Consider the following 22,165-nt stretch of genomic DNA (forward strand, 5'->3'; position numbering starts at 1 on the left):
AATAATCCAATCTTTGGACACTCAATTATTACTTCTGACCTAATATCCAGTGAAACAATTTTCACTCAACCAACTCGAAGGTGGCTTCCAAACACTGGATAATTATTTTAAATTTTTACCTTAAACATTTTTTGAATTATGTAGGTACAAATGACAAATGATAATTATCGACAAAGTTAAATGCAGATTGCAGCTATACTTTTAAATATTTTAAAGAAAAAAGAAGTGTACATAGATAAATGTAATGATTATATTTAATTATGTAAATCATAATAAAATAACGAATAATGAATTTAGTTGGTACATTGCTTTTTTTTCGAAAACCAATTATATCTATTATTTATTATTATATGTATATAATATAATACATTATTATATACATATTGTACACAATATTATTATGTAAGTAATATAATAATTATTATATAACTGTCAAGTTAAAAAGTTATCATGTATTAAAACTAACCAATTAATGCCTAACTTTGTCAATATTTAAAAAACAAAAATATAATAAATAAATAAAAAATAATTTTTCTATTATGATTTTAGAGAACCTTAACATTGTACATAAGTAAATCTGAACTTGGATTGGAAAAATAGTTCCCTTTTCCCTAGATTTTTATAGTATTATTAAATACTACATTTCATATTATTTTTAACTGTTATAGTTTTTTGTCAATTAAGCTGACAGTTTAATTTCTGAATGTAGGCAAGATTTAATTGCTAATTATTCAAAATTTATATGTATATTCAATATTTATATTATATAAAACTATCTCGTAATTCAATAATTATGATTTAAGCTTTAAGCTGCATAAATATATAAGTACAATTAATTATTACTAGGCACATAGTAATATAAAATAAAATTATACATTTACGCGGTATGTTAAACAAGGATAGACACACCTATAGTATTCGCTATCTCTTTTTAACACGCTCGCTCGGGCAACACTGCATGGTGAGCGTTCCAGTTATCATATAGTTCAATGGATATGACTTGATAATTATCACAGAATAATATATAACAACCATGGTTTTGTTGTTATCTTCTATTATGATAAGATAAATTATCATTTTATATCTTTATTGACTTTTTGGTTGCGAATCGCGATAATGGAGTTGTAAAATGTAAAATACAAAACGATAAATTATTCTACTTATTAACTAATACCAGTAATACCTATTACTCAATACTTGGCCACTCGGGAGCCTTATAACTTTATGTTTACATTTTGACGAGGTCGTCAACTTAAATGATTACATACATTAAAATTTTAATTTGTCCATACTCTAACATTATTTAGTATGATGGATATTTGTCGATTCATTAATTAATAATTATACATTTAACTGATGTGGACAAGTTATATTTTTAAATAAAAAAAACAGTATTGTGTATAAATTTGCACATAATGGCTACTGATGAAAAAAATTTCTTCCAAAAAACTATCCATCATTTGGCTCGATCTTTGGCTTCTCAAAAGGAAATACCGTGGGAAAAAGTAAATTCATTGTACATAATTATTTTGAAAAACTTAATATTATAGACTATCTATTAATTTTTGGGAAAATTGTATTATTTTTGATAGATTCAAACATTATATTCATTATGTCCACAAGAAGGTCATCAAGGAGTTTTCAAGATGGATCAAAGAGGCCAAGATTCTATTATAGCGTTGGGAATATATCTCCTCGAGTCAAACTTTCAGCACGTCGATCACATACTACCTTACTTATTAAAGTTGTTGAATGGTTTAGGGAAAATGCAGTGGGTAGACGAGATCAAGTACTTTCCTAGAGAGAGTAAGTTCTTTTATAGTTGATAAATTATGTTTTTTTTTTCAAACATTTTTAATTTAATTTTGTTATTTGTAGGAATACCGGTTGCTGAAAGAATGAGTTTTTGTCTTAATACATTATTAACAGATATTGCAACTCGTTATCCAGTTTCTAGAGAAAAAATAATTGAAGCCCAAATTAAATGTCTTAGTAAACTGTCCAATATTATTCGATCTGCTAAGTCTGACAAGCTAAATGATATAACTAAAAGTATGTTTTTGTTAGATATATTATAATAATATATTAATTTATAATTTTAATAAAATTTAATAAATATTATAATTTTTAGCAACATTGTGTAAAGCTACCATTCCATGTTTTATCGGCTTGGCCAGATCAATGGGAAGAGCAACTTTGAGTGACCCTCCACTTTTATGTCGTTTATTTCCAAAACCTAGTGCTCCTATTCAACAAACTCCAGTCCCTATTCCTGATTTAAACTTACCTAAAAAGAAAAGTTTCTCAAACTTTCGGTAATATTTTTGTTTTAATCTATTTAATTTGATTAAAATATATTACAATAAGTTTTTTATTTCAGCTCTATCATTCCTCGATCTTTATCTCTAAATTTAAATTTAGCTTCACTAGACGTTATGACATTAAGCTCACTGGATCCAATGAATGATCTCAAGTAAATAATTCCCTATTTACATGTATCAGAACTTTTTAAGTTTGTGAATTATTTATTTTTTGTATATAGTAATAGAATGATATACAAATCAGAATGCAAACTGGGTTCCCAAGCACCAAACAATATGTCAAATTACTTTTTCTTTAAGTACGGATCAAGTTTTAACCAATTTCCTTATACAAGATTCACTGACTCATCTATTGATCATAAATCATCAACGTTAATATTTCCCTTAGGTCATCTACAAGTAAGCTAATATTAATTATAATAAAATTGTTATTATTGTCATCATAATCAAAAATTGTTTATAGACTGTTTTATCGATTGCAAAAAAAATTCTTACCTCTGATGTTTTGGGATTTGTGGATAGTTTAGCTCTTGAATTTCATATATCTGGTGAAAGTAAAACATTTTGTTATCGAAGTTTCAGTGAAATATTAAACTTAGTTATTGCTTCATTATTAAGAGAATTACTTCAATATCAACAAGGTAAAATTATATTAAAAATTTATTATTTTATTGTATATTTCCAAAATATAGCTTAAATTTTTGTTCTAGATTTACCATTACCATTTACAAAAGACGTCCAAGAGTTTATAAAAGATCTGTTCTTAAATGGCCAAACTGAATTACAGTCTGGTGTATTACAAGATTCATCTGAACGTGAAGACAAAGAATCACATTTAACTACAATAAATAAATTTAAAATAAATGTTTTAGCTAATGCAGCTTGTGTAGATTTATTGGTTTGGGCTACAAGGGATGAATCTGGTAAGTTTTTTAAATTTTTAAACTTTTTTTTTTTAAGTTATCAATAGATATTAATTTTAATAAATTATATGAAATATATATAAATTAATATATTATTAGTTATTACCCAAATATTTTCCATTATTTAGAATCTATCTTTTAAAAACATGTTTTTTATTCCAAATAACTTAGGTGATTATATCTACTGATTACTTCAGTTAGTTATTAAATTATTTACTTATTTTATCTAATAAAAGTTTAATTTTAAATTTGAATGTACAAATTATTGTTTGAGATTTTTAAAAATATGTATCACTAATTTCTAGGTGCTGATAATTTATGTGGTCGTTTAATGGAAAAAATTAACTCAAGTAATAATGTAAAACAGGCATTAGCACATATGCCATTGATCTTAGTTTGTATGGAGGTGAGGTATTCATATTTTATTTGTAATTTGATTATACTTAATAATACATTTAATAAATTTAGTTAAAATATGCAAACAAATTCAGTTTAAATAAACTTAAGTAAAATTTATAATATATACTTATAATCTTGTAAATATATTGTTTCCAGGGCTTAGGTAAATTATCTGAGAAATTTCCAAGTATAGCTAGTACCTGCATTCAATGTCTCCGTGATTTTCTTGTTCAACCATCTCCAATTTTATCAAAATTAAATAAATTTCACTCTGAAAAACAAACGCCTAAAGGATTAACTATTACAGGTAAGAAAGAAAATATTTACTTTGTACACTGATACTTACAATACTAGAATCATTTTATTACCATGAAATTTAAATTCTTTAGGTATTTAATGTGTTAAACTGTGCACTAGACAATATTTAGACCTGTCCTTAAGTTTGTTTCTTTTGTATGGAATCTTTGCTTAATGGCTTAATGGTATATCACCAGCAAATAGATATATTCATCATAAATTTCTTAGCTTTTCTGGGTTAAAATTAATTATTATTTATCCTCCTCAAGACTAAAACCTAGTAATTCAAAACTTGAATCTCCAATTTCTTGACAATGTCTTGCCTATGACATAATCTCCCTGCAGAACTTCATTAGTGGTATGACTGATTCTTCTTCTCTTTTTAATAATGTTAATTGTAGAGTTTCTGCATACCTTACCTAGAACACTGTCTCTTTTACTATTTATTCAGTTCCTATAGATTATCCCTAAATAATGAACCTTTATCTTACTATACAAGGTAGGCTAATTTAGACACCTACTATTTTATTTTTCTATGTTTTATTTTAACTTAACTATTAACTGTATGTTTTTATTTTTATTTTATGCAAAAAATGTAAATACAAAATAAAACATATTTATAGTTTTATGTATGTTTAATGTATATTATAAATTTTATTGTTAATTTATACTTTTCACTTAGGAAATCATATGTCAAATAATTTAGCATACGTTAATAACTTCCATTTATGACATTGTGTTTTATATTTTCAGTTAATGGTGTTAATGAAGTAAAACCAATATCATCAGATCATGTTGAATCACAGTTTGAAAGACTCCGAAATTCATCAATTGAAAATCTTTGTATTGCGTTAAGAGCAGCATATACATTAGATCCTTTTTGTGTACCGGCACTTTTAGCATCTTTATCTAATCGTTTATATACTGCTGAAAAATCTAAAAAGTAATTGTTATTTTGTATTTTTTTTTTTTTTTCAATGTATTAATTATTATTATTTGCCATTTTAGTGATTCATCGTTAATACAAGCAAATACAATTGTAATGTTAGGCCATATTGCAGTTAGTTTAAGAGATACTGCAAAGACATCGGATACTATTTTGCAATTTTTCCAGCAACGATTCTGCCGTGTTCCTAGTTCTATTGATGTACTGATAGTTGATCAGCTTGGATGTATGATTATTGCAAAGTGTGATGTAAGTATCGTATTATTTTACTAATCTAGTGATTAGATTTTTAATTAAGTGTTCATTTTAAATATTCTAGATGAATGTTTATGAAGAAATAATGCGTATGTTTTCGACGATTACAGTAGAAGCTGGTAATGCTTTATATAGTCATGATCAGTCAAATCAATATAGGTATTTACAATTCCTAAGCATACTATTCATTTTCAAAGTTTTTATTAATATAATGAATTTTTATTAAGACATGTTTCAGGAGCAGTTATTAATGCCTTGGCTAATATTGCTGCTAATATTAAAGGCGATAATGAAATGAATGAACTTCTTGTTAGATTATTAGAATTGTTTGTACAACTTGGTCTTGAAGGAAAACGAGCATCAGAGAAAGCACCAGTAGCTAATAAAGTAAATAATTTTTCTAATAATATCAATTCAATTTACTAAAGAATACATTTTCAAATATTATAGGCTTCTAGTAGTGCTGGGAATTTAGGAATGCTAATTCCAGTAATAGCAGTACTCATACGTCGCTTACCAGCTATTATACAACCTAAACCAAGATTGCATAAATTATTTAGAGATTTTTGGTTATACTGTGTAGTTATGGGATTTACCAATGATTCTGGTAAGAAAAATTTAATTAAATTATAAAAAATGTTTATCTTATTAATTTTCAAACTTTTAGGATTATGGCCTAGTGAATGGTATGAAGGCGTAAAAGAAATTGCTATTAAATCACCATGTCTTGTTACACAAACTTCAACTAGATCTCAAATGCGAGAGCTGCAGTATACTTCAGCCGTTAGAAATGAAAGTGTTTCTTTGGTAAGTTAGCTTTCTTTTTTTTTTTTATAAATAAATAAACTTGGACATACACATATATATTTATATATATATATATATATATTTAGAACCAGCTTCAAGAACTTAAGTCTCAAATTCTTCAACATCTTAATCCAGCTCCGCCTGAAGTTACAGCAGCTGTAAATAAATTATCATTTGCACAGGCAACTTACCTATTGTCAGTATATTATTTAGAAACTATGCGCATACAGAACTCAAATGATCCAAGCCTACAGCCAATTTTTGATTACTTATCTGATTATGCTATTCAGAAAGATAAAACAGGATTATGGCACTGTGTTTCTAGTGTTGGAGATAAAGTATTTTCATTATTTTTAAATGCTATGTCCATACAAGCAAAAGATGAGACTAGAGAAAAAAAATTAGAGTACCATGCTCAATTATTATTGGTTAATTTTAATCATATACATAAATTGATTCAATGTGTTGCTGACAAATGGCTTTCTGGACTTGTTAGCAAGTAAGTTTATGTGTAATATGAAAATATTTATGCTCTAATCTATTTAGATGTTTGTAATTCTGATCAAAATAAAATAAACTAAAAACTATAAATACAACTAAACTTAATGTTATAGGTTCCCACATTTATTATGGAACCAGCGTGTACTTTGGACTATGTGTGATATACTTCAAGTCTTATCTTATTCCTTAGAATTGAATCCTAATAATGAAACCCCTTGCATTCAAATACCGTCATCCCCATTTACACTCGTATTAATGGATACACTTGAAGCAAGAGAAGTAATTAAGAAATAAGAACCATGTGTATAATATGTATTAAGATAATAAATTGTGTACATTCAATTTATTTCAGAGTACTACTAATGACTTTGCAGCAAGGTCATTAGGTTTCATTCAAGAAGCTATGAAATGGGCTCCTAGTGCTACTAGATCACATCTTCAACATTATTTAACTCAGATTCCCAGTTCATCATATTGGCATCATTCTGGGCTATCATTAGCTACTGAAAGTGTCTTGCAGAGTAGTGGCTTAAATTTTCATGCAGCACCATTATCAGTACAAATTTACATTAATTTGATAATAAATATATATATTTTAGTATAATTATATTTAATTTTTAGAAAATGACTCTGGATAAAAGACCACGTTGTGTGAAAACTGATTCTTCCCTATACATTACAACTTTAGGTTTAAGAAGCCATTTTGCTGGTATTGTGTCAGGAATGATATCAGCTTATGAAAATAGTCCTGAACAATTAGTGGATAATGTAATTGCAAAAGTATGGAGTGCTTGTGATAACGATGTTAATAATATGCATCATAATGCGCTATGGACAGCTACAGCTTTACTTATATCGATTTCTGGTATTTTTTTTTTCTTAATATTTTGTTATTAAAATAATAGGATATTTGTTACTTAAAAAAAATGTATTTTTATTTGATTACTTAGGATGTACTAGAAAATTGTTGCATGTTGTTGCCTGGTCTCAAGTAATGTTATTCACTACCAAATCAATGAGAACTGCAGTTGAATGTTGGCAATGGTTAACTACTTCCCGACCAGATTTGGAATTACAATTTTTACAAGAAATGTTTGCTGCTTGGCAGGTATATATATATATTATTAGGCTTTTAAATGAACTATTCATATTAAATGTTTTTTTTTTTACATAGTATACAATTGATAGCCGTATAGGTTTATTTGCAAAAGATATAGAACAAGTTAGTCCACTTGCAGTGTATGAAGGATGTACTTTGGAACCTAATCCTCCTTTTGTTAAACCTCATGATGTTTGGGTTCTAGTAAGATTTTTTAAAAAAAATATTAAGTTTTTTTTTAACTTAAATTCTATTGAAAATGTTTTCAGTATATATCTGAAGTGGTTGACAATGTGAAGTCTTGTAGTCAAGAAAAGGTAGAAATGTTAGCTATGATGTTACACCGATCATTACCTATGAGTGTCGGAACTTCTGATGCATTTATTAGTCGTCATATAGATGCTATTGGAACCAGATTTAGGTAAAATTGAAGCAAATAAAATTTAACATTAATTATATAATTAGCTAATTATTAAGCCTAGTGTTAAAACAGAGTAACATTATTTTTATAGCTGAAAAAATATACATAATACTGTTATAAAATAATTATCATGGTGGATGGTAACTAGTAAGCCTATAACCATTGTGTGCATAGAGGATGTATCTGATTTTTAAATAGATCTAGAAAATATAACTGCAATAGAAGCATTATTTCATACTAAATACTGATTACCCAAAAAAATGATCTCCACTAAAACATTATAAAAAATAAAAAATAAATTTTGGAACTGACCAACAATTTTAATCAATAATTGAACAATTTAAAAAATGATTGAACTTATAGTCTAGAAAGTTAAAAATGAAACACATATTCTTATATATTTTATAATAAAGTGTTGAGACAAGTATTAAACTATTTTTAGGATTGTACCCAAATCATTTATTTAGGTTTTGGATGTTGGGTGTTTAAACATGGGAACAATAAATTTAACAAATATTTGGGTGTTTTTAATTGTTAATATGGGGTAACACAAATGTCTAATAGTTAAAAAACATATATAAAGTGATCTGATGTATAACATAAATATATACCATAAGAATATATTTTTTTTTTCATGGGCTTCATCAAAATCAATTAGTCCCCCAAAATGTTGAGCATATAAACATGCCTATACTGGCTATACTATAATTAATACCTTTTTAATTTATTTACAAAATCAAACTAATAGAACACATACAATTTATATGATAAAAAATTATTTTAGTTTTTATTAACAGGAATATTTTATTATTATTTTTAAAAGGTTTTTAAGGGTTAAGGATTTTTAAGGATTTGAATTAATTTTGGTTTAAAGTCTTGCTTTCTTTTTTTACATATAGTTTATTGCTACATTAATAATGTAATTAAATTTTTTTTCAATATTTTAGATTATTACAATGTGGACTTACATTATTACAAGGAGATGTATTACCAAAGTCACTAGGAAAAAACATACTTCGAGAAAGAGTATATTGTGCTTGTTTTGATACTTTTACTACACCTGTTCAATGTCCAACTCAACGTGGCTCAGAATTACGAGATGACATATTAGCTCTTACTAAATTCTGGCAGACAATGCATTCTGATAAAAAATATTTAATGGCCAGTGTTATTGGTGGTATGTACCTACAAATAAATTATAGAAATTTTAATCAAATATGTTTTCTTTTGTTAAGTCTTCTTCTGGTTTCAATATTACTGTTTTATTATTTATAAGTAGAGAATTAGATCTTTGATAGAAATATCATTACTTATTAGTTTAATATTAAAAAAAATTTATAAAATTTTTATATTTCTTTTATATTTAAATAAAGTTTTTGTAAATTATTATAATTTTAGATTTTGATCTTCAAGGAGGTTCTTTGCAAAATTCTAGCAATACAATTTATGATCATCAATTAACAATTTCATCTTTAAATGAATTAACGGTATCCAGTATTGGTGCTGTTTCTGGGAATTCTGGTACATCTCAAGGCTGGATGAACACTGTACCATTATCATCATCTGCTACAAATACATTAAACAAACGTACAGCCAATAATTTAAGAATGAAACGTCAAAATGGCAATGCCAATCAAGATTTATATGTTAAAGACTATATAAAAAAACGAATTCTCATATTAGATCTTTTGGTAAGAATTTATTATAGATCAAAATACAAATTAATTTTAACTTATGGTTGTGTATAAATAAAAATATTTAAATTTATATGAAGTAAATAAAAACTATAGGTCACAACTTATAAAAAAAATATCTCATTACATAAGAACATAAAAAAAAGTGTATAGGGTGGGCTACTGTGTTTTATATATTGACCACAAAGAAAAACAGGATAATGCAAATATCCACTCTATATTATATTAGTCATTTATTTTATTTTAATATAAGAAAAATATAATATAATATTTGTTTATAGGCTGTTCAAATCGAATTTTTGAGCACTTGGCAAAACCCTACTAATTTATCTGAACTTAATGTGCCTGGAGAAGAAATGGTAGCTTCTTGGAAGTCTAAAACTGTCCCTGATAAGTCTTTACGTGAAAATACAAGACTTGCATGGGAAATAAGTCCTGCTCTTTGTGTATTCTTACCAGTTAGATTAAAAAATGCTGACTGTATTGTCAAAGAGGTGTGCAGAATGGTTAGGGCAAGTCCAATGGTTGTTTCACATATACCTGAAGCCTTGCAATATTTGGTGACCACTGAGACTCTTTTAAGTGATGCTCCTGAAGTATGTGTTTACACAAGGAAATTTTATAAAGTATTAAATTTTTATTTATTTGATTAAAATATTTCAGCTCGTCTACATGTTGACATGGGCAAGAGTTACTCCTGTTCAAGCATTGTCATATTTTTCTAGACAATATCCACCACATCCGATATCTGCACAATATGCAGTCCGTGTCCTAGCAAGTTATCCAGCTGATGCAGTGTTGTTTTACATTCCACAATTAGTGCAAACTCTTCGTCATGATACAGTATGAAATTAATATATTTAAATACTGTAATTTTATACTCATTACAAGTTTTAAAATAACAGATGGGTTATGTTTTGGAATTTATCAAATCAATTTCATCACGGTCCCAAGTTGTTGCTCATCAACTGATTTGGAATATGAAGACAAATATGTACTTAGATGAAGAAATGCAACACAAAGATAGTATGAACATTTAAATAATTAATATTATAAATGTATTAATTTTTTTTGGTTTGTTTCTTTTTAGCTGCTCTTTATGATACATTAGATACATTAACTAATGCAATAGTTGATAGCTTATCAGGTCCTGCTAAAAAGTTTTATGAACGTGAATTTGACTTCTTTTCTAAAATAACTGATATTTCAGGGAAAATAAGGCCTTTCCCTAAAGGTAAATTGAATTATTAATGAAGGTTAATTATTATTTATTTAATATTACATAAAAAATTTGAAAAATAAATTCCAGGACCTGAACGTAAACATGCGTGTTTAGAAGCCCTTAGTAAAATTGAAGTTCAAGCAGGATGTTATTTGCCATCAAATCCTGAGGCAATGGTTATTGATATTGACTATAACAGTGGAACTCCAATGCAAAGGTTTATAATTATATTTTATAGTTAATAACTACTTTTCTAATATTTGAATAATGAACTAAAATGAACATGAAATATTTTAGTGCTGCCAAAGCTCCATATTTGGCTCGGTTCAGAGTGAGAAAATGTGGTATAAATGAATTAGAACAAACTGCAATGGCTATATCTAATCAACAAACATCTGGTAATACTGGGAAATTTGTTGATTCATCTTCTATGACCGGCTTAGATACATGGCAGGCAGCAATATTCAAAGTAACCTTTTATTATTATTTAATAACTGTTTTTAAAGCAATACATGTTTTAATGAATATGCTAAATTATTTTAGGTTGGAGATGATGTACGCCAAGATATGTTGGCTCTTCAAGTAATCAGTATTTTTAAGAATGTATTCCAACAAGTTGGATTAGATTTATACTTGTTCCCATATCGAGTAGTTGCTACAGCACCTGGTGTAAGAAATATTTAATATTGTATTTATTATGTTTGTTTGAATGGCGTGTTGATTTAGACATATAAAAAAAAAATCATTGCTAAATCACAAATTATAAAAAGTTAAAACATATTGTCAAAAATAGTGCCTAGTAACAACTTATCAAAATCATCAAATTTCTATATTAAGTATATTTTTTAATATTACAGTGTGGTGTGATAGAATGTGTTCCAAACGCTAAATCGAGAGATCAATTAGGTCGTCAAACTGACTATGGAATGTATGAATATTTCATCAAAACTTATGGTGATGAAAACACAAAAGAATTCCAGGTATAATCTCAGGCTGATATTAGTGACTAATACAGTATTATGTAAATTATTTAATATTTAACATTCAAACATGTATTTTATTAATCTTGTAACATGTATTAAAAAAAAAAAAAATAATTTTTAATCAAAATATTTTACTATGAATTAATTAAGTTCTTAGGAGATGCAACATGCCAACATGTACATGTGTTGTCTTCATTTTATAGATATACAATACTTTGACTCTTCAAAATACCTATTAAATCTAATTTGTTACCAGAAACCACTTTTATTTTTACTGTAAAAAATGTTTACAAAAAAATAAAAATACCTCATATTAAAACCAATACATTCATCGCTTTGCTTATAGTTTAAAATTAATTATCATATATATATATATTTTTAGAACGCTCGGCGTAATTTTGTCCGATCGATGGCAGCTTATAGTGTTATTGGATTCTTATTGCAAATAAAAGACAGGCATAATGGAAATATAATGTTGGATACTGATGGGCATATTATACATATTGGTTAGTTATAATGTTTATATTTTTAGTTCATAATAATCAAATGTTTTAAATTTTATTAATTTCTAGTTAATTTGGTTTTAGTTTTTTTATTTCTAATTAAAAAAAGATGAATATAATATTATTTATTATAACTAGATATTAGATACTAATATTAAATGCATTATTATTTTATTGACTTAATATTTTTTTTAGATTTTGGATTCATGTTTGAGTCATCGCCTGGTGGTAATTTAGGTTTTGAACCAGACATTAAACTCACTGATGAAATGGTGATGGTAATGGGTGGAAAAATTGATGCTCCATCTTTTCGATGGTTTACTGAATTATGTGTTCAAGCCTACTTAGCTGTCAGGTACCTAAGATAATATAACATAATAAACACCTTACTATAAAATTATTTTCTTTTTGTTGCAGACCTTATAAGGAAGCGATTATATCATTAGTTTCTCTAATGTTAGATACAGGACTACCGTGTTTCCGTGGTCAAACAATTAAACTGTTACGAGCCAGATTTGCACCTCAATCAACTGATCGCGAGGCTGCAGTGTATATGATGAGTGTCATTCACAAATCTTTCCTTAACTTTAGAACAATTGCATATGATTATTTACAACTTTATCAAAATCAAATTCCATGTTAAAGATTATCTTACCCAACTATCGTTTGTTATTTTAGCCTTACTGTGCTATTGTTCATAGTTAATTTAAATTTCATTAGACTATGAAATTGTTTTATTTTGTATTTTCGTAATTTACTTTATTTACTATTATTTTTATCTTTGGTTTATGGAATTAGTAAATGATTTATTTATATCTTGAATGTTTAATAAATATCTACTCTCATGAGTTGTAGTTACCAAGTATTGGTTTTATAATTATTTATATTAATTTATTAATATCTTTTAACTATAAAAAACATATCGTTTTCAGAATTATTATTAGTTTATAGCGATTTATGATTGATCATTGAATTCAAATTTCTAATGCATTATGTAATACATACATCACATGATTTATATAGTTATACTCTGTGCACGTTAAGAACATGATTAGGCGGCGGACGATTTCGCGTCCGTTACGCGCAGTCGGCTTCTGATTGGTTCCAGTATACAGCGCTGATCCAAATGCCAACGTATAACAATTAACAAATCAACAACATAAATTCTGCTACAGCGATCGTGATCGTTTGTGTTGAATTGTATGATTCGTTACGCTCCGTCTGTATTTTACGTTTTGTGTTTTTCGTGTTTGCCATTTTGCGAATAATATTACTAAAGATGTCAGATGAACAACATTCATTAATGAATTTCCCACGTAAAAGATTTCTTGTGGAAAAGTAGGTGGAAATCAGTTTAATTTGGATAAAAAATAAAAGAGTAATAAAATATAAAAAAAATATGTAAATTTTTTTTATTAATCGCTAAATAAAACAATAGTATTTATATAAAAATGTATTGCATTTATCAATGAATACATTTAATTTAATTATTCAATTAAGTATTATATCATATGATATTTTTTATATTATTCAAATAATAATGGTTCACAAAATATTTATCTATGTAATATTAATTGTTACAAAACATTAAAATCAGAAAAGGACAATATTAAGTATCGTGACTTAATGAAGAGCATTTCCAATACACTTGACATTGAATTGAATACTTAAATACCATACAAAAAACCTCCGATTACAATCGATTGAAAACCATAACTTTGCCGTACAAAAAAAGAAATAAGTAGAGTTGGTATTATCGATTAGATAATAATGTACCATTCATTCGGTGAAAAAATATAAGATTCTAAAAATGGTCTGGAAAATGGCAGACATGGTAGAATGATTACGGTCTAAAGGTAAAGAATTCGATTCAACGCAATGCATAAAAAATGTCCTTGTGGAAATTGTCCAACGTGTAAAATCTAAGTAATGATTAAAATATAATACTTAGGTAATTTTTAGTTTTTAAATTTTAAAAATGTATGTATTTTTTTTTTTTAGATAAGTACAATTCGTACGTAGTTCATAAAATAGTGAAAGATCCCGAAAATATGGTGTTGAGGTTGCCTCCTTACCATTACGAATTAAATCTTGTATAATTGGTATGGTCAATGGTGAAGCATTATGTAAGAATCCAAAAATACCATTTACCAAACAGTCGACGTCAAACATTTATTTCACTAATCTATCGACCAGGTGACATTGGAATATCTACTGGCGTTGGAATATCATAATTGCAGATGTAGTACTGAGTTCTTCTTTCATCAAATTCTCCTGCAATTAGTCATAATATTGTTGACGACATATGTTTTCCATCAAACAAACTTCTATTATCTGGGATAATTTATATAAAGATTCAATTAACGACGACATTCTGTATCGGATTTAAACCGCTGGTCAAGATTCTGGTATCGATTTTTTATCGGAAATATAAAACTAGGTGTTAAAAGAGATTGAGGATATTTACATTTTTATTTTAAATATGCCACTCATTCATTTCGGTATGTCACTACCAAACTGTCAAAAACATACATCATTAACAGCGATGTTCAGCGCCAACAGTATAGTTCAATACGGCCTTTTTGATTACTTTTGTTCTTTTGTTGCAAATAATGAGCAATTGTTCATTACTGAACAAAAGAGCATGTACGAATATATATGCAATATATGAGTTGGTTTTCTGCAGTGTTTACCTAGTTGATGAACGAATCGGAACATAATTATTGTAAGTTTAAGGTTTACGTATAGTGTCGCAGAAGAATGTCCACTTCCACAAAGACTTGCTATCGTTCAAACGGACGACTATGAATTGGTTCCCAATTATCAAATTGGTTTCCGGATTGTCTACATGTAGCATACAAGTTGGTTCCCAGGTTGTCTACAAGTAACATACGAATTGGTTCCCGCAAGCTTTCATGATGATACAACCTTGTTAAATTAACTTTTCAAATTATTATGATATATTCAACCAGCAACAATTTCCTTCCCATTTATTCAGACTTAGGACTGTCTAGAATTTAACGCACGCACTAGATTAGTTGTCACAAGACTGGCGAAACATAAAATTATATTTATAAACTTTCCAAGACATCGTAAAACCTAATAAAATATTATAAGATTATCGACTGTACATATCTTGTAACAGTATAAACTAGACTGATAAACTGATAAGTAATTTTATTCGGGAACCAATTCGAACAGTTGTATACTAGACAGTATTTTTTTCGGGAACCAATTCGTACACATTTAATTGACCCGGGAACCAACTCCTCGTTTGCCGTTCAAACCGATCGAGGACATCACGCGGATCAAACTGTTTAATATATTATATATTTTATAATCATGCGCAGCCCATGGCAGAATTAATTGATTTATATATATTATATTATATATTCATGTCTACGCGGTTACAGCGATTTAGAGATGTTCAGTATAATAATATGTATATCGTAATAGCCCGACGTACCACGTTGTATCAACGCCACACCTTTATAGGTAGGTATAAACGTGTAACACGTAGGTATATATATACTATATATATATACATTATACATGTTATAGGCATATGCAGCGTATATTAATATAATATTATAATAATGTATACGAAATAAATAAATAATTAAATACCAAACTCGTGTTCATTTCGTCTCATTATATACTCCGCGGAGGTTCATCGTGTCTTATCTGTACGCACCGATCAGGAATTGATAATTTAATTGCGTTCCCGGCCGGCGTTGTTTTCGTTGCAGCTATACTCAGCTACTGCGATCGCTGCAGCCACGCCGAGACTCGCGCGTCGTCATCGCATAACAGTAATATGGTCGTGTGAAACGCGATCGATCGATCCGGTCCAGGGCCGTTAATCACTATCGCGGTGTCCAAGCACAGACTAAACTTTTACCCGCTGCCATCCTCCGACCGTATAAAACATTATTATGATACTGTGCATTATAATATTCATTTTTATGCGACAAAATCGGATATGTGAATATTTCATACCGTGTAGCATATAACACGTGGCAGGTGTAACTGTATACCTATATTTATATGCAACTATGCAAGTAGTATAACATTGTTTGTTCCACCCAATGGACAACGAAGATTTGCTGGGCCAATGACGAAACAATAACAGACACAATCGAAATAAAAGCATTTTCGAAACAGGACATTTTCAAGTTGTTATGGGAAGAAGTCGAATCTGTAACATGCGTTGCAATTGTGCACATCGTACATACAGCAGAATATAGCCAGTCTGTGTTCGACAGAACCAAAAATTTGTTGTAGGTTAGTGAAACGACTTAAATGTTACAGAGAATTCACTTAATATAAGACTGTAGTATAATTATTGTACTATAGGGCATTTTTCAAAGAACAATTGAAGCACGAGAAATGTTTTTTTTTCAGGTAACCGAGCCACGATCTAATTCATTTTTAGTATGAACTTGTGAAGGGGAATTTTTATTAGTTTCAAATTTAAAAATAAAACAACTGCCTATATATTGATTATACCTACACACTTAAAAACAAAATCAATTATGAATAAATACTCTATAGAAAAAAATTTATAGAATTTGTAACAATTGTATTTTGGATTACATTGTACAAACTAGCAGTGGACCCAAAGTCTTACCATGTTATCAACTCTAATAATTAGAGCCAGGTACCAATGATCAAAAACAATGACATAGTGTGAATTTGTACTTCATTAAATCACATACACGCAAATACACAAAAATGTTTTAGGTGAAATTAATTTTGATTTTTTGCATACATCATAAAAAAATATAAAATTATATTATTTTCTAGGATTTTAATCTATGTTTTATAAGTGCATCAAATTTATTTTGTAATAATTTCAAGTATTAAGGTATTGTCATTTGTCTTAGCAAAATAAGAAAATTCGATACTTTACGCGTGAATATTCAGCTTGGTAAAAAATAGCTAAATGTATTTTTAAGCATTAGTGTTTTTAGCTTCAAGTTAAAAAAAAAAAAATAATGATACACGTGCATAGATGTTACATCAATGACATATTAACATGATAAGTTTATTTACAATACTGTTTGTATAGGTTAAATAAATATGCATTTTCGAAAAGTAGGGTATGAACTTAATGTATTACATTATATTACGTAATTCGGTTATTCCTATTGTTTAACAGTCATGGTTTAAAACTGTTTGATAATAAAAATATATATGTTAATGGTATTTTTAACTATTTAGCAATCATTGGTCTATATATGTTCTTTTCAGACACAACAAATTAGCATGTTGGGTCAAATAAGTATATATTTCGAATGAAAAATTTAAGCTCCGTCAAAAACCTTGAAAATGTAATACATACAAGTGATTAGTGTTGGGATTTAAACAAATACGTATAAACATACAATAATAATTTATGATCGTTTGGAGGTAAAATTTTGATATCGATAATGCATTATAAATTACATTTAGTTAGTTATTACTAATAACTTATTAGATATTTGCTGGAAAATTGGTGATTATATTTTTATTTATCTTCGTAAACTCCTACACTTATTAGTCTCATAAATGATTCTGCTTATAGTGTATACATAAATAATAGGAGAAAAATAGTTATATATCTTATAATAATAAAGTATTGGAGTGTTGTAGTATTGCATTGGTAGAAATTTATCCGTAGATAAGATATTACAACATGCCTTAAATATATTTTTACCAACAAATGAAAATTAATGGCAAATGTATTTTGTTGCTAGCGGTAACTGCTTTTAAAACAACTGAACAATCAGAAAAGTAGTTATTTATATATTTATGGTTCTAGTATTTTATTTTTTTAATTATATGTAGTTAGTTGCTAAAAAGTCAAAAGTGAGGTTGTATTATGAAAAATGTCTTCAACGATATACAAGTCTAATTTCATACTTATAGTGCTATGTATCGGAATGACATTAATCCATTATTCTTCACAAGAAAAGGGCGATAAAGCCAATGAAGGTACCTAACTTTTAATTTTATATTTTAAGAATGTTTTGATTTAAATTTATTTTTGATATACCTATAAATGTTATTTATTTTACTTATAATTATTTAATTATTACAAAAAAATATATTTATACCATATACTAGCTGTCCCTATGCACTTCGTTGCTTCTTAAATAGAACTTTTTAAAACTTATTTCATTATTAACTTGACCGTGTCGACTCCTTAACCAACCACGTTAAATTGCCCGCCAGCGTTATTAGATACTTGTCTTTGTTTTTGTTAAGCTTTTTTTCTGAATTTTTTTATTATTCTTCGACTTCTAAGAGGCATAGTATAAAGGATCGTAAGGTCCTAGTTTACTCGTAAAATGTTATTAGTGCAGAAAATAAACGCATGTAGTCATATGTATTCAAAAAATTTCATTGACCAAATCATTTTCAGTTTTCCGGATAACTTTTCACATTTTTCTACAAAAATACTTGGAATATCATAAATATTAAAAAAAATTAGCTCAATCGGTACATACATTTTGAGTTATGCACTTATATCAACGAACAGCTTTTAAATTAAAAATTTTATATAAATGGAGAGAAAGATTATATTATTTTTATTAAATTTTTAGTTAATAATACCTTACAGTAAATTCCTTCAATCAGTGTAATTAAGGACATATTATAGTTTACGTAGATAATATATCTTTAAATTAATCGCATAAACTATAGATAGTAAAATTTTTATGTAAACGTTGTTAGTTTATACATTTTTAACTTCCAAAAATTGGAAAATGTTTGAATATGAAAAGTAGAACATATATTGAGATTCGAATGAAACGATTCACAAGAATTAAACTGTTCGAAAATTCTACCCACATTAAAAGTGGAAATTTACAATTTTATAAAATGTAATTTTTTTCAAAAAAGTTATAAAAATCATGTAATTGTTGATTATTTGGTTTTATATGCATGAGATCTTCAAAAAAATATTTTTAAATTTCTTCAGATTTTAAAAAGAAATAATCCAAAAACAATTTAAACATTTTTCTATTTCTGATTTTTTTTTTTTTAATTTTTACATAGGTTAATAGATTGAATTTTTCTCTACATAGTCTTACTTAATTGAAAATATTAGTCTTTACTTACAACATCTGGAAACATTTTCGATATTGCTGAATGTATAACTTGTTCAAAATCACCGTAAATTATATTTATTGTAAAAGTAAAATTAAATTCACTCATTTTATTTATTGAATCTGAAAATGCATTTTGTACATTTCTATAGTTTTTCCTGTTACTAAAAAAAATAAAAATCTAGCAGAGTATAATTTGTATTTTTAGCTGTATGATTAATGAATAGTTGATAAAATAGTTTAGGATAACTTTATAATGTACCATCAATATCCTATAAAAGTTATATTCAGTTAAATAATTTAAGTTAATTTTTATTGAAAGGTTGACTGTCGAAAATTACAAATAATTAAATGTTCAATAGATGATTAATATGATGTTTAATGTAACCAATTCGGATCTATTTCAAAAAATACTTACACGTAACTCCGTCGTCACAAAAATTTGTCTACACAATTCTGTTGACCAAATCTGCTCGTTTTTTTGCTTACAAATCAGATTCAACTGTTTTTTTTTTTTAAATAATTAATTAGTCATTGAAATACATAACGCTATGATTTAATATTGTTTAACTTCCGTTACAATTATTAATACCTATTAATAAAAAACAATATTGATACACAATATTAAGTAATATTTGGAAACTTCAGCTTATAAAGCTCACTATTGTCCATATTGAATTTTAAAAATGTTGACTAAAACGTATTAGCAAAAAATTAAAAATGTGCTAATAGACTTTCACAACTGAAATATTTTTACTAGACTATTTCGCTCCTATAATGCACGTGTCTTATAGATTATGTATTTTATATTTTTATGTATTTAAAATAAGTTGACATAAATAATTAAGATACTACATTTTATTTTTAGAAAAAAAAACTGGATATGTAAATGGTCTTGTGTCCAAAATATTACCGACATTTTTAGGAGGTAATATATTTTATATTTTTGATAACTAGTATAATTAATTATTTTTTCTAAAATATTGATCCAAAATTTTAATATGCAATTTTAAAAAACAAAGGTAATAACAACAGTGGTGACAATGAAGTTAAATCGGTATAATATTATGTTATATTTTTGATTATATTTTTTTTTCAATATATTAATCTATAGCTATATATTTAGGAAAATAAAAGAAATAAACAAAGTAAGTAAAATTTTTTTTGATAGTATTAAATTTTTTTATTTATTGTTATTTATTTCACATTATTTTATTTCTGATTCATTATTATAAATAATTATTTAATTTTTTTTTAGTTTTATAATTATTTATTTTCTAAAAATTAATATATTTTTAGAACCAACCAGAGAATTTAAACATCCAGCTTATAGTAATGATTATGCAGCTGCTGTAATCATTGCAGAACGCCAAATACAGAATTACCTATAACTGAGAACTTCTAGAAATATAAATAACTTGTTAATTATAGTTAAACATTAATAAAATCTATTATTGATTATACATTAATTCAACATATTTTAATATTATCAAAGCTTTAGGTGCAATTATAGGATAAATGATTAACATTTTTGTAAATGTAAAGTTTTTATTATTGCTTAAAAAATAATATTATGCTAAATCTACAAAATATTATTATTAAGTAGATATTATTATATCGCTGTTTGTGATGTGATTCGTAATCTACATGTATATCCTTTTTACATAAACTGTTGAGGTAAGAATTATTACCAATCACGGATATTGGCTATGTGGCTATTTATGACGTTAAGTAACTAATATTTTACTTAAGATTACCAAACATCCACTATCTTTATCAAAATAATATTGTAAATAATAATAGCTAATAAAGTCCCTAGTAGGATAACTCCGGATTCGCTGATAATCAAGACCAAAGAGTTTTTCATAAATTTACCCGTCATCAGCCCTACAAATTCACCAAACAAACAATTCAATTTCATGAAACAAGTTACAAAAATTCTCTTTCGATAAAAATATTGCTAATCAACTTTATTTTTTTATTATGATTTTTAATCAGCCATTTAATTCAATTACTATCAATAATTCTAGTTAATTAATTAATTTTAAATAATGCCTTATAACCAAATAATTTATGTTTCTTAAACAAAACGTGAATTCTTAAAGGTCCTGTTAATGAACAATCTCCCTACTAATGAAATTTTAATTGAAAAAAAAAAATAAAAATGTTAGAAGATTTGACTATTGTACAATATAGTATATGTTACATATTGAAAATATTATTTTAATATAATAATGATAAGATACTTTTATAATTATACCCTTATTAGTTGTTTATACTTGTAGTTTTAACCAAGGATTGATAAAATGCATTGTTTATTCAATAATATATTTTATCAGGCCATGTTTTAGAGTTTTTAGGTGATATTTCTAATGACAATACGATATGTTGTATAAATTAAAAATCAATTTACCTATAAATACATACCAGGGTCATTCAGAAAGTAAGATTAACGGCATATACTCATGTATAATTTTTATGAAACTTAAATGATACGTCACAAATATAATAAGTTATTTTTTAACATAATTACCTTGAAGTTCAATGAATTTTTATAGTTGGAGGATCAGCTTTTATACACTTATGTCATAAACTTCTCCCGTCAACTTCTTTAGCAACTTTTCCACCCTCTACTTAACTGCGTAATCGTTGGAATGACGTTTCCCACCCCGAAATTCTTTCAGTTTAATAATCAGATGAACA

The 22,165-nt window shown here is 26.9% G+C and overlaps 1 protein-coding gene across 1 annotated transcript; it reads left to right on the top strand.

Annotated features, from left to right (window-relative positions):
- The first annotated feature begins 1,116 nt into the window (after positions 1-1,116).
- Positions 1,117-13,110, top strand: LOC112590885 (phosphatidylinositol 4-kinase alpha). Its single transcript, XM_025334510.1, has 36 exons — positions 1,117-1,505; positions 1,593-1,806; positions 1,879-2,052; positions 2,132-2,315; positions 2,381-2,473; positions 2,543-2,720; positions 2,785-2,962; positions 3,032-3,244; positions 3,550-3,650; positions 3,800-3,950; positions 4,694-4,883; positions 4,949-5,135; positions 5,206-5,300; positions 5,369-5,528; positions 5,592-5,748; positions 5,809-5,948; positions 6,035-6,447; positions 6,563-6,728; positions 6,802-7,005; positions 7,071-7,314; positions 7,400-7,557; positions 7,624-7,752; positions 7,818-7,969; positions 8,917-9,146; positions 9,368-9,660; positions 9,945-10,259; positions 10,327-10,506; positions 10,569-10,689; positions 10,754-10,897; positions 10,973-11,102; positions 11,183-11,354; positions 11,429-11,554; positions 11,743-11,865; positions 12,251-12,374; positions 12,567-12,726; positions 12,789-13,110. The coding sequence occupies exons 1-36, from the start codon at positions 1,416-1,418 to the stop codon at positions 13,012-13,014; spliced, it is 6,315 nt and encodes a 2,104-aa protein (XP_025190295.1). The 5' UTR covers positions 1,117-1,415; the 3' UTR covers positions 13,015-13,110.
- The last annotated feature ends 9,055 nt before the right edge of the window (positions 13,111-22,165 follow it).

The sequence above is a fragment of the Melanaphis sacchari genome, unplaced genomic scaffold (assembly GCF_002803265.2).
Source record: "Melanaphis sacchari strain LSU unplaced genomic scaffold, SCAv2.0 Contig0_pilon_pilon, whole genome shotgun sequence".
Lineage (NCBI taxonomy): Eukaryota > Metazoa > Arthropoda > Insecta > Hemiptera > Aphididae > Melanaphis > Melanaphis sacchari.